Source organism: Miniopterus natalensis, chromosome 12, assembly GCF_054644295.1.
Source record: "Miniopterus natalensis isolate mMinNat1 chromosome 12, mMinNat1.hap1, whole genome shotgun sequence".
NCBI classification, from domain to species: Eukaryota; Metazoa; Chordata; class Mammalia; order Chiroptera; family Miniopteridae; genus Miniopterus; species Miniopterus natalensis.
In genome coordinates this window covers 68,790,829-68,816,060 of record NC_142092.1, presented here as the reverse complement: position 1 = coordinate 68,816,060, position 25,232 = coordinate 68,790,829, and the positions used below count along the sequence as shown (strand labels likewise).

The 25,232-nt window shown below is 49.1% G+C and overlaps 1 protein-coding gene across 4 annotated transcripts in view; it reads right to left on the bottom strand.

The window, feature by feature from the left end:
- The window catches only part of STXBP1 (syntaxin binding protein 1), a 48,029-nt gene extending 39,915 nt beyond the window's left edge, over positions 1-8,114 (bottom strand). For all 4 annotated transcript variants that reach the window (XM_087822933.1, XM_087822935.1, XM_087822932.1 and 1 more), the window contains exon 1: positions 7,999-8,114. In XM_087822933.1, the coding sequence (XP_087679059.1) occupies positions 7,999-8,035 (37 nt within the window). In that variant the 5' untranslated portion in view covers positions 8,036-8,114. The remainder of the gene's footprint in view (positions 1-7,998) is intronic.
- Positions 8,115-25,232: the final 17,118 nt, after the last annotated feature.

Here is a 25,232-nt window from a genome sequence, read left to right as displayed (position 1 = left end):
TAAACAGGGGTGGGAAGAAGGGGGGGCCAGAGGAGGAAGGGGAAGGGGGGGACAGACTGCACCATGCAACCCACGGAGCCAAGTTCAAGGTAACCCAACCCCAGGTTATCTGAGGGAAAGGGAAAGGGAAAGGGAAAGCTCTCAGCGGCCACATAACTGCCCCATCTTAAAATCCCAGAGAAGCACTTTTACTCAAAACACGGCGAGGCCTGTAGAGTGAGTGGCTTTTCGGTTGAGGGCTCTGCCTCCTGCCGAAAGCCCAGCGTGGGTGGAGGGAGGCTCCTGCTCAGCTCCCGGGCGGTACTTTCCCCAAATCCCTGGCAACTCGTTCCAGCGCTATCGATGCGTCCAGAGGCCGGGGGAGGCCTCTCGACCCCTCGCCCGGCTCCACCGATGCTCACGAAGATGGGTGAAGAGAAACCGAGAGAACAGGGCCAACGGGCTGGCTTCGCCCCGTCTGGGGGGCGCCCCCCCAAAAGCCGTCCAGGCCCAGAGTCCCGCCTCCTTGCCCCTCCCTGCCACACAGAGGCAGCTTAGTTCCTGCTGCCGCGGAAGGAAGTTCAGGAGGGTCATCACCTGGAAAGCCCTGGGTTCATCTAGGCCAAGCGTAAGCAGCTTTCCGCCCTCACACCTGTGCCAGCCCGGGTAGCTTACACTCGTCACTGGGAACCTACACCGGCAGGCACACGAAAACAACGCCGTCTGTCCCGGCAGCCACGGAGAAGGGAAGACCTGCCGAAGAGCGCGCAGGAGACGCTGCATAAATACTGGTCAAGTGAGGGACGACTTGGTCCCAGAGCCCTCCGGGGCACGCCGGGCACCAGCCGCGACACATGGACCTGCCTTTCTCTGACACTCAGAAGTCCTCCAAACAAGGAGTGACTGCTGGAGACGGACTCACATCCCCATCTTCACAGCCAGGCTCCAGCGATCTTTTAAAAATGTGTTTGTTTTCCTCTACTTTTCTGCATCTCTAATTTCCCCCCCCGAGAATAAAATAGGCTTTCCTAGTGTGATAAATACTTAACATTGCATTCACTTCCTGCAAGGTCAGCTCTCAGGCCAAATAATTAGTAGACCTTTAAGGTGAAATATCAGTGGTATACAAAAAAAGAAAGGAAGGAAGGAATATTGGAAATCTGCCTGTGAGAGCTTGCAATTTGAGCTATCAGTAGTTATTCTTGCTCTGGAGCCCCAGAGACATATATTAAGATCAGACCAAGGTACATGAACATAAATTACTTTGTTTTAACCAATGCAAACCTTCCCAAAGGGCATGAGGGTAGACAATGGCTGGCTCTTGTCTAGCGATCATTAGATTATGTGTCTATCAAAAGTATGAGTGATTCATTTCCTAGGTTCTTCTAATGATTTATTCAGTAACCTTTCGAAAGTAAACTAAGCTCTGTAATCATATCTGTAAAATGATGATAACCCCTTGTAGTGACTCCTCCTTGTTTTCCAAGCAATGTTTTTGTATATTACTTAATGTGAGCCTTAAAAAAATTCTCCGATGCTGGGATTAGACTCCTAAATTTAAAAAGCAGCTAAATAGCATGTCCAGGTCACCCAGCCTCTAAGCATTAAAAATGGGACTGTTAGCTGGATGTCTGGCTTTTGTCCAGAACTTTTTCCAACACCCAACACTGATTCTTGCTGATAAAAAAAAATTTTTTTAACTAAGCATGGGGGTGGAAATGTAAGTAAAACTCATATTTGTGAAATTGAAATGAAGTCCTAGATACCTCACCCTGTCTAGCTCCACCCTGCACAGCGGCAAGTGACAGAGGCAATCAAGTAAGAGGAGCCCGTCGGGAGCGCTCCAAGCACTTCCCCTAAAGACAACCACAGGACTAGCGTTCAAAATTTATGGCTGTGGCCCGGCCGGGTGTGGCTCAGCAGCTGAGCATGGACCTAGGATCCAGGAGATCACTGTTCCGTTCCCGGTCGGGGCACATGCCCGGGCTGTGGCTCAGTCCCCAGCTGGAGGTGTGCAGGAGGCAGCCGATCAGTGACGACCCTCTCATCATCGATGTTTCTCTCTTCCTTTCCCTTCCTCTCTCTGAGATCAATAAAAATATATATTAAAAAAAAAATGTATGGCTGTGGAGTTGCCAGTGGTAACTATAAAATCTGGCCTGACTACTCCACTAAAGAAAAGATACTTCATTAGCTGCCAGGTACCTGTTTGCCTAAGAGGTGCTGTGTGCCAAAAAACAGCCAGAGGGAAAATCTTAAAATGCACGTTCAATAAGCCCTCCTTGGACCCTGTGGCAGATATATGCTCTGTTACATCTGATGGTTGACACATGAATGATACCTGAGTTCCAAACCACCTCATTTTAAACTACGTATCACCCCATAAGAGTAACATCTAGTTCAGTACAAAGAAAGACTATTATTTAGAAATAAATGGTGAGAGTAATCCATATTTAAAACTACTGCGGGGGGGATATAACCTCTGATATTCAACCAAGGCTGTACTACTCAGCCTTAGATGTTGTTGTTGTTTTTAAAATATATCTTTATTGATTTCAGAGAGAGGAAGGGAGAGGGAGAGAGATAGAAACATTAATGATGAGAGTCATTGATCGGCTGCAGCCCACAACCCGGGCATGTGCCCTGACTGGGAATCGAACCCCGATCTCTTGGATCCTAGGTCGATGCTCAACCGCTGAGCCATGCCCGGCTGGGCTAGTTGTTTTGATTAGCTGAAAAAAATTAAGAAAGCATTCAAAATTAAATTAAGAACACACATCCACAACATAGATGGAAGAAACGGCTTTTTTAAAAAAAGACAATTAAAATAGACAAGTCTCTAGCAAGTATTTTCATAAAAATAAAAACAGAGCCCCCTTATTTTGGATCTAAGAACCATGATTCTCATATTGCAATACAGCAAAGAAACTAAAACAATTTGTTAAAATGCCAATTCTCCTGAAACTGATCTACAGATTCAACACAATTCCAATAAAAATCCCAGGAAGATTTTAAAAACAGAAACTGGTAAGCTGATTCCATAATTTCCATGGAAAAGCAAATGAATCAAAAGAACCAAAACAATTTTGAAAACACACATACAAAAAAAACAAAGTTAGAAGACTCACACCACCTGGTTTCCAGTCTTACCCTAAAGCTACAGTAATTGAGACAGGGTGGGTATTGGCGAAGGCATCCATACAGATCAATGAAAGAGAACAGGGAGTCCAGAAATAGACCCAGCTGGTTTGCAACAAAGAACAAAGACAATTCAATGGGGAAAATGATAGTCTTTTCAACAAATGGTGCTGGAACAACTGGGCATTCACTTACCAAAGAAAATTCCTACACATGCAAACATGAACCTTGATCATAACTCACATGATATGCCTCTCAAAACTCAGCCATCCATATCTAGGGGTTTAAAAAAAGCACTTCCCATCTACAGTTGGGAATCCCCAGAGGCGGAGGGCCGACAGCAGGCACTGCTCCACGCCATTTCATTTGCAAGGGTCTTGAGCATCCACCGCATGGTGAAGGTGCTGGATCCAATCTCCAGTGGATACCTAGAGACAACTGAATTTTCTGGAGAGTCTGTTACGGCTCAGTTGGTCGGGTATCATCCCATGTACTGAAAGGTTGCCAGTTTGATTGCCGGTGAGGACACGTGGCGGGGGCGGGAGGTCCTATGTAAAAAGCTACATGCTATGTGGTTCTCTTGGTATGACACTCTGGAAAAGGCAAAACTATAGGGACAGTAAACAGCTCAGTGTTTGCCAGGGGCTGGGGCTGGGGGTGGGAGGAGGGGTTCGCCAGAAAGGGGAACAAAGGGAATTCTGAGGGTGTGATGACACCGTTCTGTATTTTGATTACGGGGGTGGTTATGAGACTGACTGTAATGGCTGAAATGTGAAGAACTGTTCAGTGAAAGGGGTGAATTTTACTGTGTGTAAAGTATACCTTAATTTTAAAAATGGGAAAAATGCAAGATGTTCTTAATATAGTTCAAAATATACTTGCTGTTTCTTAAAAAAAAAAGAAGTATAAGAAATGAATGAAGACTGTTTCTACCGAGGTGTCCTCTCAACTTGTGCCACATCCTATGAGTCACGGCCCCGTCTGGAAGAGGTATGTATTTGATGTACAAACGGAAACTACATTCTTTTCCAAAAGAATGGGATTCTGACAGGCGAACACGAGGGGAAATTGCCGACAGCGAGGATACAAGAAGAGCAGACAGTGGTTTTGTAATCCGCGCCTCTCTGTAACACCCGGCAGACTTCAGGGAGCAGGAATAAACTGCATTATACAACATGGATTTACATAACCGAAACATTAACATAAAATAGATTTTAAAATGCCACAAAAGGTGAAATTGTCCTCTCTCTTACAGTCTCTTTGTAGAGAACAGAAAACAACATGTATTGGGGGTGTGTGTGTGTAAATAAATTAGTAGGACTGGGAACAGAAATTGGGTGAGATTACAAACCGCCCATATGCTCTTCAGGTCCATTCCCCCATTTCCCAGCGCATCTGCACCTCTTATCTGAGACCCTGCTTTCTCCCCTCAAATCCTGGCCCCACAGGAGAGAGCTAGTCTGCCTCTTCTCAAAATCCTCTAACACTTTTACTGACCCTCTTTGTGGATCTTTTCATAATGATAATATTTACTGAATTTACTGTATGCCAAGAACTATGCTAAATGCTATACCTGCACCACATCATTTAATACTATAGAACCCCTCGATGTAGGTGCTATTATTACCCATTTTGTAGATGAAGAAATTGAGGCACAAAAAGGTTCCATTATTTGCAAAAGTCACACAGCTAATAGGTGGCGGATCAGAATTTTACCCCAGGTAGTCTTGTTTCCAGAGCCCATTCTCTCAACCGCTACACATAAGATCAAGTCATTCATTCAGTATTTGCTGAGTAGCAAGCACTAGCTCACAACACTACAGACAGACATAAGAATAAGACAAGGTCCTACTCTCCCCTGAGAACTCCCGGTCCAGTCGGGCAAGACCGACCCAAAGCAGCACAGTACACTGCGTATACGTTACGTGTGCTGGGAAGTGCAGGAAAACCTGGGGCAGGGACGGCATCTCAGAATTCACCCAGTATGAGAGTGTCCCATGTTTCAGTGGCTCTTCATTCCCCTGTAATTCCTAACAGGCTCTGAACAGACATTTGTTGAATGAACTGAAGTTGACCCGTCTCCTCTGCTTTGGTTGGGCCTGTACCTACTGCCGTTCTGACACTCAACTCACAAACATGTGACAAGAAACCAAAGCCACCCTGACTGTGCTCTCCACCGTTTCCTTCCTTCCTGCCAGCCTGCCTTCCAGTATTCATTGACTGCCACTGTGGGCGGCCACCTGTCTTGGCACAGGATACAGCCGGGAACATGTCAGATGGAGGCCCTGCTCTGCTGGAAGCAACATGCCAGTGGATGAAACAATCAAACGTATACAAACAAAGAAAAAAACACTGAACGGGACCATTTCAGGTAATTTTAAGTGCTATGAAGAAAATCGATGGGGAAACGTGATAAACCGAGACAGTGAGTTGTTAATTTAGATTGGGAGGACCAGGCTTGAAGGTGACATTTAAACTGGCGCATTTTGGTTTAATAAAACCTTTACTTCACTTTTATTTTTAGAGGAAAAAGGCGAAGCTGGAAACCCCGTCCAAATTTAGGAGCCAGAATTAACCTGCGTTGTTGACAAAGGGTTGCAATAATATTTCCTTCCGAAATGTATACGTAACTCGATTGTTAAAGGGATGTCATTCGTATAGGGGAAAGTTATTCCTTTAACAACTGAGTTAGGTATACACATTCCGCAATTACATGTAAAACTGGTTTGGTTTTATTTTCATAAAAAGTGGATTTGCTTTATTTTAGAAAAGAAATTCTGGCCATGTTACACACTGATTTATTTTTACGTCTTTGCGGGCATCTAAAAAAATGAGGGGGGGAAGGACTACGGAGCCATCTGCATGGACAAGGCCCAGGCAAGTGGCAAGGATGCAAAAGCCTGGTTTCTAGAACACTTATGGATTTTGTTTTGAAAACATTTGAAAGAATGTAATAACATTCCCATTCTTCCCGTTCCGTATCCCGAATTCCGTAACACTTTATAAAGGGTGTTGGAAGTAAACGGTACATGTAGAATAATGAAAGAAGTTACTTTTGTTACTATGTTGCAAGGAACTGGACACCAGGTTTTGAAAATTAATTACCACTGATTTTGGCAAGTCATTTAACTGCCCTGGGCCTCCATCCCTCCCTCCCTCCCGTCCCCCGGTTAAAATGAGGATGTTTACATGACAGGGTCCTATGGGTGCTTTCAGCCCTGAGCACCTTGATTCTCCTTAGAAAACAGAAGGCTCACTGTATGTGATTCAGAACCTTCACTGCATGGGGAAGGCGGGTGTTGTGGTGGGCACTTAAAAAAAAATACCTCATTCAGGGTTCAGTTTTAACAATGTTCTTCTGATGTAGCGGCGATATTTCCTATACATCACAAAAAGAATGGGAGAAAACGAACAAAACAAGAGTAAGGATGCTCAAAAGGAACGCTACACAGCCCAAAACCTTGGGTCGCCAAAGGAGAGGGGAGAATTGGTGCTGTAGGGAGAATCATTGGAGAGGAAGCTAATTTCCACCATTTTTATTCTATTTCCTTTCTTGTCCTCTCCTCCAGAGAAAAGCCGTTTTCAGTTTCTTTTAATTCCAAAAGAGGTAGCAAAAGCCACGGCAATCCTTACACATTTTTTGTTCAGAGAAACAGCCAAAATATTGAAGAGGCTGCTCGTCTGCACGTCCCCGATCTTGGCCCCGAGGGCTCCGTTTTGCAAACGTCGGCAGCGCCCGCGGTCCCCCGCGGCAGCCGGCCTCCCCACCATCCATTTTTTAAAATCCACTGACGTGGGGCCCGTCGTCCAGGCCCATCAACAACCATTTCCTCCCGGAACGTGCCGCCGGGCCCCGGCCAGTCGCGCAAACAGGGAGGCTGCGGACTGCGGCGCGGGCAGGGCAGGGCCACTCCTCCCGTCGCGCGCTCCGCTCCTCCCGTCACCGGGTGGCTCCGAGGGGTTCGGGACCCTGCAGTGATCCCGCCCTGGAAACCGGGACCCGGGAACTCGAGGGGGAGAGGGGCGGCCTCAGCCCGGCAGAGCCAAGCCTCCAGGAAACTGGCTTCTGCCCAGCGGCCGGGAGCGGCCCGGGCTGGGCGCGCGGAGCTCCCAGGTGGGTCTGCAGCCGGGGCGCGCGCTCCGGCTCCCCGGGCGGGAGGGGGGAGGGGGAGGGGGGAGGGGGAGGGGAGGGGAGGGGAGAGGGAGGAGGGGGAGGGGACGATGGCCGGGATTTCGCTCGTCACGATTCACGAAGGAGGGTGGGAAGGAGGGAGGGACTGGAGAGAGAAAAACGAGTGGGACCAGGGGGCTTCGGGAATAAAGAGAGCAAGGAAGGGGAGTAGGGAAATGGGGGGAAGGTGATGGAGGGAGGAATGGGACGCAGGGGAGGGTGATGAGGTGCAGGAGGGGAGGGTAATGAACAGCAGAGGGTAAAGGCGAGGTGAGCCAGGAGGGATGGGGTGCAGGGGTGAAGGGGAGGGAAAAGGAATGGAGTGCAGGCGGAATGGCGTGAAGAGGAGAGAAATGGGGGTGAAGCGGGGAGAGATGGGGCGAAGGGGTGAAGGGGGTGGAGGCCAGAGAGGGATGCGGCTGAAGGGGAGGGACGGGAGAAGGGAGAGGGGAGGGGTGGGGTGGGGGGGAAGGGTGTGGAATTCGGGATGGGGACCGGGGAGCGGGGGAAGGAGGGGAGCGGACGCGGGCTGCGGGAGGCCGCGGGACTTCCCTCGGAGGGCGGCGCCGGAATAACGGAGCCTTCCCGGCCCCGAGCCCCGGCCGGGCGGGGCGCGCTGCCACCGGGGCCCGGGCGCAGTGGGCAGGTACGGCGCGCGCTCCTCCCGGCAGCCGCGGCCCCGCCTGCGGAGGAGACCCCGCGGCACTTACTCTCTCCGACCACGGCTTTGAGGCCGATGGGGGCCATCGTGCTGCGCGAGTCTTCGGGCTCCGAGCCTCCTCGCGCGACGCCCGCGCACACCGCCGCCTCCCCCGATCGGCGCGCACCGCTGGCTGCAGCCCGCCGCTCCTCAGCCGCTCCGGGGACCGACTGACGCGCGGACTCCGCGCGGGGGCGCCGCACCGGCCAGAACGAGGCTGCCGACCCGCAGGCGTGAGCGCGCGGGGGCGGGGGCGGGGCCGGGCGGGGGCGGGGCCTCTCGCCAGCCGTGACGTCACCGCGCGCCTCCGCCAATCGCACTGCGGCCCGAGGGCTCGGCCCCGCCCGCCGAGATGCAGCGGGGCCCGGCGGCCTCCGGCCAGAGGGAGAGCCGCGCCCGCCCCCGCACATCACGCGCCGCGCGCCCCCGGCAGCCGCGCGCTCCCGGCGCGCCAGGTCCTAAGGTCCCCTCGGCTGCCTGGGGCACCTGGGTCTCCGCGCAGGCTACTGACACTCTCCATCGTCCTGAAATCCACCTATGGTCCTGTCTTTCCTCTCGCGGGGGCATTTCAGTCTTCCCCTGCCCATAAAAGGAACTCGGAGGCTAGATCTCTTAGTAGTACCGGCTCCCAGCCTCAACCACAACCTGCGGCTGGTTTACTGACACCATCTCTGTCTCTCCGGGTATCTATTCATAAATCCACCATTCACTAAGCCCCAGACAAGCGTCATCTCATGAAATTCTCACGATAACTGGGCATTGTGTGTGTGTGTTGCCTTGTTGCTCATTTATTGTCCGTGGCTGTTAGTTGTTTTATTTTTAATTTATCTTTATTGTTGAAAGCATTACAAATGTCCCCCCTCCCCCTCATCGATGCCCTCCCCCCTGTACCCCTCCCCCCAGGCCTTCACCACACTATTGTCTGTATCCACAGATTATGCATATATGCATATAAATCCTTATGTTAATCTTCCCCCCACCCTCTCATCCCTCCCTTCCCTCTGAAATTCGTCAGATCTGTTGCCTCTGGATCTATTTTGTTCATCAGTTTATTTTGCTCATTAGATTCCACGTATGAGTGAGATCATGTGATATTTGTCTTTCTCTAACTGGCTTATCTCACATAGCATGATACTCTGCAGGTCCCACCATGCTGTTTCATAGGGTAAGGGATCCTCCTTTTTTTACAGCTGTATAGTGTTCCATGGTGTTAATGTCCGAGAAAATGCTTGATATAATTTCAATCTTCCTGAGCTGTAGAGACTTGTTTTGTGTCCTAACATGTGGTCTATTTTTGAGAATGTCCCATGTGCACTTGAGGGGAATGCCTGTTCTGCAGTTTTGGAGTGGAATGTTCTATAAAGGTCAATTACATCCATCTGATCTAGCGTGTCATTTAGAGTCACTGTTTCCTTGTTGATTTTTTGTGTGGAAGATCTATCCAGTAAAGTCAGTGGGTTGTTAAAGTCCCCTACTATGACTGTATTGCTGTCAATCTCTCCTTTAAAGTCCTCCAGAAGTTTTGTTGCTATTGTTTTTTTCCAGCCTGTGTGAGTCTTTTGTTCTGAAGTGAGTCTCTTATAGACGGCGCATATTTGGGTCTTGATTTTTTTATCCATTCAACTACCCTATGTCTTTGACTGGAACATTTAACCCATTTATATTTAAGGTTATTATTGATAGGTATTTATCTATTGCCATTTTATTTCTTTATGCCTATGTTTCTCATTCTCTCTACTTCACCTTCTTATTACAGCAGTCCCTTTAACATTTCTTGCAATGCTGGTTTCATGGTGATAAATTCCTTTAGCCTTTTTTTGGGGGGGGGGTCTGGAAAGCTCTTTATATCACCATCTATTTTGAATGGTAACTGTGCAGATAGAGTATTCTTGGATTCAGATTCTTGCTTTGCATTACCTTGAATACTTTACGCCATTCCCTTCTGCCTATAGAGTTTCTGATGAGAGCCTTATGGGAGCTCCTTTGTAGATAACAGATTGCTTTTCTCTTGCTGCCTTTAAGATGCTCTCTTGGTCTTGACTTTTTAGCATTGTAATTATGATGTGTCTGGGCCTCTTTGGGTTCTTCTTGCTTGGGACTCTCTGTGCCTCCTGAACTTGTGCGACTTTTTCCTTGACCAGATTAGGGAAGTTTTCTGCCATTATTTCTTTAAACAGGTTTTCTAACCCTCGCTTACCTATCCTACCTCTTCTGGTACTCCAATGATGCAAATATTGTTATGTTTCATGTTGTCCCACAGCTCCCTTAAACTGTCCTGTTTTTTCATTGTTTTTTCTTTTTGGTTCTCTGATTGAATTGTTTTTTCTACCCTGTCTTCTAATTCACTGATCCAATCCTCAGCTTCCACTAATATGCTGTTTATTCCTTCCAATGTTTTTTTAAATTTCTACTATGTCATTTTTTATTTCCTTCATAGTTTCCATTTCTTTTCTTATGCTGTTGAGCATCCTTATGATCAGTATTCTGAACTCTATATCTGATAGATTGCTTATTTCCATTTCATTTAGCTCTTCTTTTGTAGAATTCTTTTGTTCTTTCATTTGGGGCTTGGTTTTTGTCTCCCAATTTTGGCTGCCTGTTTGGATTTGTTTCTATGTATTAGGTAGATCTGCTAGGGCTCCCAGTCTTTTGGATGGTCTCTGGTGTGGGCCAATGTCAGACACTGTTTTTGACTGGCCTTGAATACCCTGTTGAACTTTTCTGCACTCCACAGCTTCTGGTTCCCTCTACTGAGGCTGGGTGTGTTTGGACGGGACCAAGATGTGTACCAAGGTCTGCTTTTCCAAGCTCTGGGTCCAGAAACAAATCAGGTAAAAACTCAATTATCCACCACACCCTGTGGAGTTTCTATAGCCTGTTGAGCCTCAGGCTGTAGAAACTCCACGGGGTATGGTGGCTAATTGTTATTAGTCTCTTAATGAGCCTCAGCCTATAGAAACGCCACAGGGTAGGGTGAGAGGTTTCCCAGCAGGATGGAGCAATTGCTTCGCCCCCAAGGCAAAAGCTGCTTGGAAGGTAAATGTCTGCTTGAGGAAGATGTCCTCTGCTCAATGGGGGAACGACTCAGCACCAGGGTCCAGATGGGTGCCCTTTGAGCTCTATTCCCCCAGCCAGCCCTCCTGGATTCTCCTCACACAGCTCCAGTCCACTCTGTCTTCCCTCCACTGGAGCCCAAGGTGAGTACCTACACATGAAACATTGTGCATTGGCCTTTAGGAGGATGCCTATATTTCCAGTCGTCTCTCCTTGGCAGACAGAAACCCCACTGCTTTTCACAGCCAGATGTTATGTGGGCACCTTTCTCAGTTCTGGTGCTCTGGGCTGGGGAGCCCAGCCTGGGGTTTGGCCCCAGATTTCTCAGTGGGAACCCCCCACAGCTGAGATATACCTCTGGACCTTCAGCCGCTGCCTGTGGGAGCCTGGCCAGCCCTCTTGCCTCTGTACTTCCTACCAGTCTCTATGCTGTCTCCACTTTATGTCCTTGGTTATGAGGGTCCCCTCCAGCTCGTCTTCAGTTACATTTGATTATTCAGGATGGTTTTTCTCTATTTTAGTTGTAATTCCAGTTTGGTCCTGGGAGAGTGTCAATGTAGCTTCCACTCTTGGAAATCTCTGGTTATTAGTTTTTCAGGCATTGTTTTGTGTTTTTTTTTAAAGGGTTTCTTCTATTTTTTTTTAAATTGATTTCAGAGGGAAAGGAAAGGAGAGGGAGCAAGAGAGAAACAACATCAATGATGAGAGAGTCATTGATCAGTGGCCTCCTGCATGACCCCCACTGGGGATCGAGCCTGCAACCCAGGCATGTGCACTGACCAGGAATCTAACCGTGACCTCCTGGTTCATAGGTTGACACTCAACCACTGAGCCACACTGGCAGGGCTGGGCATTGTTTTTCATCTCCATTTTCAGATGGAAAACCTGAGGCTCAGAGAACTGAGCGCTAGACTTGCTCTCAGGCTGTGTATCATTCATTAACAAATATTTATTGTTATCTTACTACTGTATGTAAGCCACTAGCCTGGGCATTGAAGCTATAGCTGTGAACAAGGCCAACTCAGATCCTAGTCTTTGGGCATTCGAAGTCTAAAAATTTTTAAGTCCTGTATCTGATAAGAATATGCTGTGGGGCTACTCTTGGTTTTAGTATTTCCTTCCTGAAGTCCGCACTTATCTAAGTGGTCCCAGGTCAATTTTTGCTGGAATTCCTTTGTTAATGGGGGTGACTACTTTTGAAACATGGGACAGGTCTCGGCTCTGGCCTCAAGAAAAAAAAAATAGAGCCCAGTAAAAATAAAAAAGCATGGGAGAGCTAGTAGTTGTAAAATTAATAAGTACTCATTAAGTTTATGAAACAGCTCTGTGAGCTAGGTCTTTTTCTTAATAATATTAAGAGCTATAATAATATTTTACAGATGAGAAAATTAAAGTCCAGAGAAGATAAGTACTTTGCTAGTAAGTGACAAGTGAAAGATCCAATTCTAGAATCTGAATTCTGAATGCTTATTTTATATCGAGACAGCTGGCACAGGTCAGCAGAGACGGCCCTCAAAGAGCCAGGATTCTAGCTGGGGAGACAGACAGGAATCAAGAAGTCACATGCTGCACTGAGTTGCTGTTCTAATTAGTGTTGAAGCAGAAGGACAAGGGGCTGTGAGAGTGAAGGACAGGGCCCTTCACCTGGGGCGGGGGAGGAGATACAGTCAGGCCAGGCTTCCTGAGATGAGTAAAAGGTAGCAAGAGGGAACTGGGAGAGTATCCTAGGCAAATATATATGGAGGGCATGAACACCAAGAGCCAGAAACGGAGTTTGGCTTTTCCAGGAACAGAAAAGGGGCCAGTGTGACTAGAGGGGAGAGGGTCTAAGGGGCAGGGTGGAAAGGAGAGCTCCCAGGGGTAGACCTCATTGCAGGGCTCCAGGACTATTGGGTGGCCTGGAATCTGTGTGAGGCCTCCTCCAAGGTCACAGCAAATAAAATATAGCAGCTCCTTATTTTCCACAGAAGGAAAGACAAAAAAGAAATCTGTTGGGTAGGCTAGGTACAGAAACTAGGGTACAGAGACTCACCAGAGCAGGAAGCCCAGATGCCTAGCAAAGGGTGAAACTGGGAAAACAAGAACTTTGTCCCCAGGGTAATCTATCTTCCCCTAGCAAATCACTGGTCATGTGGTTTAGACCCCCTGAGCATTCCTCCCTAAAGATAACATCTAGGCCTCAGTTGTATTTCAGCTCCAGGCCCAAATAAGCAGTGAATCCAGACTAGTGACTGACTCAGGACCAGCTACATTGACTCATGACCCCCTTCCCTGGCACTAACCAATCAGTGGAAACCAGGCGCCTGAAAGAGCCACACCTGGAAAGCTGATGAATATTCTATTAAGACACTCCCCTGAGACCTCCCCTCAGATTCCAGCCTTAAAGAAAGTGATAAATACGCTCAGGACAAAGGACCTGGCCCCAGCTCCCCACTAGGGAGCAGCCAGTGCTATCTCCATCCCTCTGAGGGGACCCCAGGAAACTTGCAACCAGGGGAGCAATGGGCCTCAGCAGCTAGTCCTGGGCTTACCCCCTGAACCTGCCTCCAAGGCCCCCCGAACCTGTCCTTTCCTCTCTCTCCGACTCCTCAGTGAGCCACAGCAGCCCAGCCCAGGCTCTCCTGTTGCGGCTTCTATGCTCTTTCTTGTCTCACTGTCCCAGGTATATTTTTGCTGCCACAAGGACCCAATACCCTTTGGCTTAGAGCTGTGTAGCCCTTCCCTTTGGATATCCCATCTCCTTTTAATAAATTTAATTTTCCTTTATTCATGCATCTGAGATGGCTATTTAGCCTGCCTGCATACCACCTTTCAAAATCCTTTCCTGCAGATGTGTACCTGAGATGTGCACTAGGAATGGCAATAATTAGGACGGATGTTATTTTGAGTAGGATTTTTGAAAGAGCCAAGGGGGTGATAGACTGTGAGCTCACCCTGGAACCCTGACTCTGCGGCGGAGGATTGGAATCTCCCTGGATGTGGAATCCAAGACCTGACTGGAGATCTCTGGCACCTCTGAACCTTGGTCTCTCCATGTCTGAAACAGACAATGCAGCTTCAGGGCCTCTCTCACAGGGTGGCTCTGAGGAGCAAGCGGGATGACCTACACGGTGGGGTAAAATCCTGCCTCAGTCATCACACGGGCCCCTTTGCTCTGGATCCTTTATTTGCATATATGTTTGATACACGCCAGACACCTCGCAAAGGGCGCTCCTGAATTTTCATTGAATGCTCACTGTGGCCTCCCCCAGGTTCGTGCTATTATTACTCCATTTTCCTGGCGCGCAGAGAGGTCGAGTCACTTGCCCAAGGTCACAGGGCTGCAGGGGCAGGCCCGGGGCTCAGCTCTGACCGCCTGATGCTCAGGGCAGAAGGGCCAGCGCCCTGGCCTAAGGAGCGGTGTGGCTGCGTGAACAGCTAGCTGGGGGCGCATCAGCACCGAGGGCCGGGTCCCTCGGGGTCCAGACCGCAGCCGGTGCGCCCCCGGCGCCCGCGCAGCCTGAGGGGGGGGGACGGAGCCGCGTCCGGGGGATGCTCGGGGCCGGTCCATCGCCCCGCCCCGCGCGCCGGCTGCTGCGCATGCGCGGCCCGCGGCCTCTGCAGAGCCGGGTGCGGGCCGGCTGCCGGGCTGCGGAGAGTCCCGTGATTCACGCACAGGTCAGGTGAGGGGTTGGCCACTGCGCCGGAAGCCACGCAAATGGGAAAACGGATGCAGAGAGGAGCAGGGAGAAGCTGGGATCAAATCACAGAGGCGGGGAGCAGCCTGGAGGGACTGAGAATGAGAGAGGAACATGCAGAATGGGCAGCGGGCAGGCCGGGGTGAGACAAGTAGCTGGGTGCAGTTGACTCCACCGGCTGGGGTCCCCCATAAACCCAGGGCCTGTTGGAGGGCCCTGGGTCCAGAGTCTGGGCTTTTTTTTTCTTTTCTGTTTTTAATTTTTATTTTATTTTATTTTATTTCAGAGGGTAAGGGACAGGGAAAGAGAGAAACATCAATGGTGAGAGTCATTGATGGGCTGCCTCCTGCTCGCCCCCTGCTGGGGACCGAGCCCGCAACACTGGCGCGTGCCCTGACCGGGAATCGAACCTCAACCTCCGGGCTCATGGGTCACCGCGCAACCGCTGAGCAGCACCAGCAGGGTTGAGCCTCTTCTCTGACAGTCTGGGGCTTGCACCTCCCTCCCTTCTACTCCTAGGCAGCAGCACAAGTTGCATTTTTCCATGTTCACCTTTGCCCTCTCCTCTTGGCTGCTAGGCCTTGAGATTCTGCTGCATTATTGTAGGAGCAGTTTCTAAAGAATTCAACAAGGTGGTATTTGTAAGTGTCTTTAATACTGGGAACCTAGTGAGGGCCCAATGAATGTTAACTATTAATATGGTCCAAAAAGACATGGCAGGAGGCTGTCGATACAGCTATGAGGATTGCAGTAGGTGTCCTGCCTCTTGTGCTGCTGTGGACTCACTGGAAGAGAAAGGGAAAGTAATAGTCGCCATCGCAGCCACCCCCGCTGCGCCTCCCCCTGTACAAAGAGCAGCTGGGCCGAGTGCTTATTTGGTAACCGTTATCCCCAAGAGTGAGCTAACAGTTTTTTTGTGTGTTTGAGGTTGGAATACATTATCAAAAAGGCTTTGTTTTCAAAATCCTAGACCAGGTTCTCAAACTCAAAAGGACTGTAGGGGATCAGGATCAAGGGAAGTTTTTGAAGCAGGGGAATCTCACCCTCTTTTTAAACATTTAAAAAAGCACAGATGCCTGGCCAGGTGTGGCTCAACTGTTGAGTGTCAACCTGGGATCCAGGCGATCGGGGTTCGATTCCCGGTCAGGGCACATGCCGGGTTGCGGGCTCGATCAATGACTCTCTCATTATTGATGTTTCTATCTCTCTCTCTCCCTCTCCTTTCCTCTCTCTGAAATCAATAAAGATATATTTTAAAAATTAAAAAAATAATAATAATAAAAAATAAAAAAGCACAGAGAAGTAATGAAGGTACTTCCAAAGGTAGGGCTGAAAACAGAGGATTGTTAAAGAAAAGGAGCAGTCAGGCCACTGGAGCCCCTCCCCACCCTGCATAGCCAGGTGACCACCCCTCCTCTGCAGAGTGATGATGATGGGGATGATGATGATGAAGATTAAGAACGAGAATGGCGCCCGGCCAGCATAGCTTAGCGGTGGAGCATTGACCTAGGATCCAGGAGATCGAGGTTCGAATCCCGGTCAGGGCACAGGCCCTGCTTGCAGGCTCGATCCCCAGCAGGGGGCGTGCAGGAGGCAGCTGATCAATGACTCTGATCACTGATGTTTCTATCTCTCTCTCTCCCTTCCACACTCTGAAATCAATAAAATATTTAAAAAAAAAAAAAAAAAGGAATGAGAAAGGCAATGTAAACACAGATGTGAATGTTATTTAAATAACTATTAAAAACTATTATGGCAATAAATTGGAATAAGAAAAGGAAATAGATGATATTCTAGTAACATATAAACTATCAAAATTGACCCTAGAAGTAGAAAATTTTAGCGGGCTGAGAACCATGGAAGACATTAGAAAGAGAATTAGAGACTGCATTACAAAGACTCCAAAGCCTGGAATGGAGCAGTCTAACACAAAGTGCCCCAAACCAATAATAAAGCAAGTTAGTAGCTCAGTGACAACCATGTGCCAGCTACAGGACAGCCTGGGGCCTTCCAGATCTTGAGCAAATTTATTTTGTGGCCAACGTAACTTGGAACCACACAGGGAAGTGGACTCCAGGAAACTTGGTACCAGATAAGTTGACACAGTACAAAGTAGAGTGTGTGTGTGTGTGAGAGAGAGAGAGCATGAACAAATGTGACAAAATGTTAACAATTGGTGAATCTAGCTGAAGAGTGTTCAATTTCTCTGTAGATTTGAAATTTTTAATAAAAAGTTGGAGGTGAAAAAAGGCACCAGGCCTAGATAGTTTTACAGCTGAGTTTTATCTAGTCTTTAAAGGTCAGATTATTCCTGTTATATAAACTCTTCTAGATTATAGGAAAATATAGAAAGCTCATGATCTATTTTACTAACATTACATATATATTTTTAAATTTTTTTTTAAAAGAAAAACCATAGAACTTTTTCACTTTTGGGTCCCCTCCCTCACTTCCAAGAATAAAAAATTTCATCTCTAAGAACACAGTCAACTTAATTCATTACATAAACAAATTAAAGAAGAAAAAGCATGAATGCTTTTTTGACCAGAAAATATATTCAAGCATTGAGTGAGAGACTGTGCCATGCTATGCACATCAGGAAGGCTACAGGTTTGTACAGTGGAGCTCCTGCCCTTCAGAAACTCACAGGCTTCTTGTAATTGAGTGTTTAATCAACCAGATGATGGTGTAAGAGAACAAGCTATTGGGGGTTAAACTGAAAACCACTGCATTCCAAATGGTGTGGCATGGAGAGTGAGCGAATGAGAATTCAGGGGCTGTGATGTTTGAGCTAGAAAAGAAATGTGAGCTCCTAGCCATTTACAGATGGGAAAATTGAGGCCCAGAGAGGAGAAAGGACTTATCCAAGATCACAGAATGCCCATCCAGCCAGGTCAGCATCTACTTGTAATTCCACAGATTTGGAAAGCAAAGGCCAAGTGGAGACAATTTTCCAAAGCCAGGCTGATCCCGCCCCCTGCCTGTAGGCAGGAGGAACAGCAGGACCCTCAGGGCCAGGACTAGGGCAGTGGTACCCCGATTTTCCCCTTCCGCCCCAGGCTTCGCTCCAAATGGCACACTCCTGGTTTTGCTTAAAATTTTGATATTTTGTTCATCATGAAATTTTGGGCACTAATTTTAATTTTAAAAAAATATTCTATCAAATAATTATTTATCTTGATTACTAAGGTTTTTTGCACTCCGCCCCCAACCTCATTGCCTTCCATTCCCATCACCTTATACTCCTAAAACCCAATCTTCACCCCCATCCTCACATCCTCCCCCAACCCAGCACTGGCATCTCATCAGGGGACCTCGCTTCTCCTGTAAGACCGCAGGCAAGACCCTCCCTCCCTCCCTCCCTCCCTCCCTCCCTCCCTTCCTTCCTTCTTCCTCAGCTCCTCTATGCCAGAAACTCATTAAGGAGACAAGGGGTGTCTCTGCCCTCAGGCAGTTGTCAAGTAAGGGGGCATCCAGAAAATGCCATCCAGTGTTACAAGAGCTTTGAATGGCCGAGAGAAGAAGGATTGCACGTGGGATTATGGGAAAAAGAGTTCCGGTGGGCTGTGTCCCAGTTCCCGCCCGCACCTGCTGCCTCGTCTATGTCTGAGCCCAGTAATAGGTTAGCAAACTCTTAACGTGTGCCCAGCAATATTCTACAAGCATTAAACACCCTTGCGATAGAAGCACCACGTTTACTTTTATGTCCAAATGAAGACACTGAGGCTCAGAGATGTGAAGTCATTTACTCCAAGTTCCACAGCTGGTAAGTGGCAGAGCAGTGATTCCATCTGAGGTCTGCCTGACTCAACGCCCATTTTTTGTTTGTTTGTTTTCTTTTTGGTTGTCAAGTGATCTGTAATTGAAATAGTCTCCTTTGTGGTTCTTAACTAGCAGGGCATTCCCCTGCACCACTGCTGATGTCACCTATGATGTCATGGGGGGGCGGCCATCAACACTGCAGCCGCAGACTGGGCATGGTTCCAGAGAGTTCTCTAGATAAAGATCGGAGGCACAACTATTGGACAATGTTGACAGTCTCACCAAAGGTGATATTTCCACTGTGCTTAATGTTATTTTGCTTCTTTCTGTCTCGCGGCGGTTCTTTGAGGGCTTTGATGATCGGGGCAGAGGTTGAAGATGCTACCTCAGTCTGGTGAGGAAGACAAGCAATAAACATGTAATTAAACAAACAAGATAAATTCAGATAACAAAAAGTGTTATAAAAACACTAAAGCAAGGTAACAGGGTAGAAAATCTGGGCTGCCAGGGAGCCTCTCTGACAAGGGGGCATTTGAGATGTGACTTGAATGCTAAGGGATCTACCAAGTGGGTATCTGGATAAAAAGTGTTCAAGACAGAGGGAACAGGGAGTGCAAAGGCCCTGGGGTCGGAGGAAGATGGGCACATTTATGGAGCAGACAGATTGTTGCGGCTGAAAAATAGTGAAGGAGGAAGAGGGAGAGAGGGAGGTGATGCGGTCTAGGGCCAGGTCTTGTGGGGCTGAGTAGGCCATGATAAGGAGCTCGGGTTTTATCCTGAGAACAATGGAAAGCCATTGGAGGGATTTGAGCAGGAAGGTGGTGGGATGTGAGTCACGATTTTAGAAGATCACTCTAGTCTGTGGTTTCTCAGCCTTGGCACTATTGACATTGGGGCCAAATGATTCCGCTGTGGGGCCTGGTCTGTGCCGTGTAGGGGGCTTAGCCGCATCCCTGGCCTCTGCCCACCAGATGGCAGTAGTGTGCTCCCCGTGACAGCCCACAGGGAGTCTAGACATTGTCAGGTGTCCCCTGGGAGGACAAGTATTGCTCCCAGGTGAGAATGACTGCCAAAATCAGAAAAGCAAAGAAGGGCTGTGGAAATGTTGGCCCCCCCAGGAGCCTGCAGAGACATGACAGCTGAGCGCAATACCCGGCCTTGGATGAAGGCCCTGTGCTGGAGGAGGAGCGCTGGCCCCGCGTTATGGGGCCAGTTAGCAGGGTAGGATGTGAGTGGTGGAGTGAACAGGAGTACGGAGTCGATATGAACTCCGCCTAAGATGCAACTGTACTGTGGTGTGTAGGAGAGTCTCCCCATGCTTGGGGAATGCACACTGGAGTGTTTAGGGGTAAAGAAGCAGGATCTACAAAGTCTGTACTCATGTGATTCAGAGGAAATGATACACATAGACATATAAGGTGTGATGTTATATGTGTGTGTATATAAAATCCCATGCTATGTGTATGTGTGTACAAGTGTGTGTATCTAGATAGATCGATACAAATATAGATTCCCATAATATAAAATAATAGTTTAAGGGTATACAAATATGCTCTTTGTACTATTTTTATTCTTGCATCTTTTCTGTAAGTTGGAAGTTATTTCCAAATAAAAAGTTTACAAGAGCCCGACAGGCGTGGCTCAGTGGTTGAGCATTGACCCATGGACCTGGAGGTCACGGTTCGATCCCCGGTCAGGGCGCAGGCCCAGGTTTCAGGCTCAGTCCCCAGTGGGGGGCGGGCAGGAGGCAGTCGATCAGTGACTCTCTCATCATTGATGTTCCTACCTCTATCTCTCCCTCTCCTTCCTCTCTCTGAAATCAATAAAAACATATATTTTTTAAAAAGTTTAGAAGATCAGTCTCCCCTGTACCTGACTGTGGGCTGTGAGGTGGTGCAACCACTTTGGAAAGCTGTGCGGAGGAACCTCCTGGAGCCAGCGCTCTGCTCCCCGGGACCCAGCGGTTCCACTCTGGGCCTGTGCCCAATGGGAATGAGTTGTGTCGACTGGAAGGCTTGTACCAGAAGGTACGCGGCAGTGGATTCTTTTTTTCTTTTTTAATTTATCTTTATTGATTTCAGAGAGAGGAAAGGAGAGGGAGAGAGAGAGAGAGAAACATCAATGATGAGAGAGGCATTGATCGAGCCCGCAACCCGGGCATGTGCCCTGACCGGGAATCGAACCCCGATCGCCTGGATCCTAGGTCGACACTCAACCGCTGAGCCGCGCCCGGCCGGGCGGCAGTGGATTCTTAATAGCCCCAGGCTGGAAGCAAGCCAGAGGTCCCCCAGCAGCAGGAGTGGGAAACGGACGGCAGCTCACTCGCACGCGGAACCTGCCCCGCAGTGAGGGGCAGCGTGGCAGGACGCGCTGCGCCACGGGGAAATCTCAAAAGCGTGACGTAGCCAGCCGGGCACTGAGGACTGCCCGCTGCATGGCACCGTCATTCCTGGGCAGCTTGACAGTGGGCCGACCTCTGTGCTAGAAATGAGAACGCTGGTTGGCTTCGGGGGCAGCGGAACCAGGTGGGTTCCTGGGGCTGGAATGCCCCGTATCTTGATCGGGTGGGTGCTCCAGGGTGATTACGTACACAAAAATGTGTCAAGCCGTGCACTTAAGATTTGTGCAATTTACTGTATATAACTTAAATAGATAATGATAATAAGGTTGCCCTAGCTTCTGTGTAGAGACTAGAGCAGTGGCCCAGGCCGACAGCCGAGAAACCAGCTGGGAGCCTGTGACAAAGGCTGGGGGAGAGAGGGCGGGAGGGTGAGCCCGGAGCAGCCACAGGGTGGGAAGTGGCAGAGGTGGAGTGAAACGAGAGAACCGGGGGCTCGAGGCTGTACAGCTGGGTGGGTGGCAGTGCTGGTGACTGAGACGGGAGGCCTGGGGGAGGAGTGGGACCTGTGGACCCCAGCCCTGTGCTCATGTCCCCAAGCGCAGCAGGAGTCCGATTCCCTTTGGTCACCACCAGGGGGCAACAGGTTCCGTCCTGGTGGACCAGGCAGCCTGAATCCTGCAGGGAGAGACCTGTCCCTGAGGGCAGCTGGGCAGCCTCCAGCCTGAGTGGCCTCTGAGCCACCCGCGGGCACTGTGCTCTTTGCAGAGGAATCTTGTAGGATGGGGAGGGAAGGAAGTTAAATCCTTAAACCTTGGAATCTGAAAATCGTGACTCCAGCCCTTCCACGGTTCCCCTTTATGCTCAGGATGGAGCCAGGCTCCTTAAGATGGACACAAGTCTCGCTGCCAGCACCGGCCACCTCACCGGCCTCCCTTGGGCCCCAGTCCAGCCTCAGGGAAGAGACGGCTCCCGGAGTGCGCCCTCTCACCCTCTGCAGCCTGACCGCCTTTCCTCTGGGCATCTTCACACCCCCCAGGGACTGATCCTTCAGGACCCTTTCCTCACCCGGCCTGTGCGTCAGGTTTGCCCCCTACTTCTCCCAGCATAGCCCTTTCTCCCTAAATGGTATTAGTCAACCCCCAGTCTGACTCCTCAGCTCATCTGTGGCTCTGAAAGGCAGGGCAGGGCCTGGCATGGGCTCCGAGAATATTTGTTGAACCAATGGAAAAACGAATGATTGAGTGAGTGAATCTGAGGTTGCAAGAGGATAGCATCTCAGTTAATTCACCTGGGGTTTCGGAGTCAGAGACCTGGATTTAAGTGCTGCCACTTAAGAGCAGTGTGACCATGGCAACTGTCTTCACCTCTCTGGGTCTCAGTCTCCTCAGCTACTTATCACAGGTGTAGAGATTCAGTACTTTATGTACTTCTGCAGTTGAAGGTCTTACCTTATACGTGTTTTACTTTTGTAACGACACAAAGTTTAAAGGAAAAATAAAGTGCAATTAACATGAAAGAATGCTGAACGCGATGACCATTAGTCATGAGAGGAATGCAAAACCAAACCACATGAGATACCACTGCTCGTCCCAGAAAGACTGAAACGGAAGGCTCCATGAAAACAAGCGTGGCAAGAATGCGGACCTACTGGAACTCTCGGGCATTGCTGGTGGGAGTGTAAAATGACACAAGCACTTTGAAAAAATGTTCGACAGTTTGAAGTCAGAAGCCACACTTCCCCTATGAACGGGAAATTCCACTCCTAGCTCTGCCCTGGGCACTGGGAAGAATGAAAATGTTGCAGAAAGACTTGGGACGAATGTGCGTCAGGTTTTCCCTAATGGCCTGAACCTGGGAGCAACAGGAGAAATACTCCGTGGCATATCCTACAGTGGGACACTACACAGCAATGAAAGGGACAGTCTGCCGATACAGGCAGCGACATAGGCTACTCTTGGAGACGCGGTGAGCGAAAGACGCCACACAAAAGAAGATGTATTGTATTGTTGTTTAATTTCATTTATATAAAGTTCTAGTACAAACAAAATTGATTTACGCTATGATAGTAGCGTAAATAGTGGCGGCCTTTGGGGGAGCGTGGCCCGGCATAAGAGAACAGTCCGGGATACTGGAAATATTTTATGTCTTGATCTGGGTGACGGTTACACATACAGATCAGAATTCATCAAGCTATGTACAAATGCTCACAGCATCTTTATTTGTAGCAGCCTAACACCGGAGACAACTGAAATGGCCGTCAACAGGCGGATGGGTAGAGAAACCGTGGGACACCCATACGGTGTAGCACAAGCCGGCAATAAAGAGGAGTGGGCTATTAATACTCACGGCAGCTCGGATCCGTGCCAAAATAAGGACGCTGAGTTTTTTTAAAAACCAAGCAAAAAGAGTGATACTGTATGATTCATTTGTATAAAATTCTAGAAAATGCAAACTAATCTACAGTGACGAAAATCAGATCAAGTGCTGCCTGGAATGCGTGTCTGGTGGAAGAGAGAGAGAGAAATTACCAAGGACCAGGTGACACTTTTGCGGGGGGGGGGGGGGGGTGCGGGGGGGGGGGTGCTGGTTTCTTATCTTTATTGTGTTGATGGTTTACAGGTGTATTCATTTGCCAAAAATCATAACATTTTACACTTTAAATATGTGCAGCCTGCTCTGTGCTAATTCTATTTCAATAAAGCTGCAAAAACGTGTTTTAATAGCTCATTGAGAATTGTGCCTTTGACGTATGTAAACTAGGCTTCAACAAATCAAAGACAAGGGAAGGAAGAAACTGTGCGCCTGGCTCTGTTTCCCAGCCTCATCCGGGTCCCACGGGATCCTCCTTTCTCACCGGGAGCACTCCCACCCCCTGGAATTTCTATGGCTCAGGGATGTGTGGCTTCTTTAGAGCAAATCTGCCCCATTCCTGTGGCCCAGCTCAAACAGCACCTCCTCCCCCAGGAAGCCCTCCTGCCTCCTGCCACACCTGCCCAGCTCAGGGCTCCCGGGGCCCTTGGCTCAGACCTTTATCATGGCTCCGGCCACCAGCCACTGTCCTCCCTGATCATCAGAGTTAGAATCCTTTGTAGACCCGCACGTCTTCGTCACTAAACGCTGACAGTCATCATTAGGTCAGCTACCATTTGATGAGCCCACCAGGCCCTGGGCCAAGCGCTGTACGAGGCTGAGCTCATGGCCTCCCTGCAGCTAGGATGAAGGGATCACTAGCTCCACTTTTTGGAAACTGAGGCCAGGATGGTGAGAGCCTGTCAGAGCCAGTCCTTGGCCACGGGAAGGTTAAACTACATCCAGACTCCACTCCTGCTCGCCTCGAGGGCAGCCAGGGGCTTTTCCCGCAGGAGGAGAGGAAGGATTTAGCACTGAGCCCTGGACGGTGGAGCTCAGTGGTTAGAGCATTGGCCCCTCACACTGAAGGGTTGCGGGTTCGATTCCTGATCAAAGGCTCGTACCAGGGTTGCAGGTTTGACCCCCGGCTTCGGTTGGGGTGTGTGCGGGAGGCAACCAACTCCTGACACGTGTCTCTCGCATCGATGTTTCTCTCCCTCTCTCCCTCTCTCCCACTCTATCTAAAATCAATGGAAAAATGTCCTCAGGTGAGAATTAACAACAACAACAAAATAGTTGCAGGATGATACCTTACAGGGGGAAAAAGGAAGATTATTTCAGGTAAAAAGAATTAACTTAACCTTTTGCAGAGCAGGAAATACCTGGGGAAAGGAGTCAGCACGTGTAGAGAAAAGGCACCAGAAAGGCCTTTCCTCAGGGTTTTTATTCCTATGAAGCAGCCCCACATTCCTTCGCAGCCAAGGGTCCTCACGTAGTGGGGGAGGCGGAAGGCTCCTTATTGATAGACTCAGCCAGCTCGGTTCTGCAAGGCTCTGCTGGTGGCTACTTGGGAGCAGGGAAAGTGTCTGTGTCAGTTTTCCGTCTGTCCTTTGGTGGGAAGGAGACCCGGGTTGTAAAACGGACATCCTGACTTCCCACACTTGTGACTGCCCTCACCTCTCTGAGCTTGTGCTTCCTTAGCTGCAAAAGGGGGAAAATTATAGTGATAGGGCCACCGTGAAGGTAACACTTTCAAAGCCTGGCCACAGGCCTGGCACGCAGGGGCCACTGGGTGTCATACCCATGTCATTACCATCAAGATTACTAAGTGAGGAATGAAAACATCAGCTGCGGCCCTGACCAGGGAAGGTTCAAGACTAGTGAGACAATATCTTTTTTAAAAAAAAAAAATTTTTTTTATATTGATCTTTAGAGAGAAGGGAGAGGGAGAGAGAAAGAAACATTGATGTGAGAGCAAAACACCCATCAGCCGCCTCCTGCGTGCCCCCTCCCCGGGGATGGAGCCCATATTCCGGGGTTGTGCCCCCACCGGGAATTGAG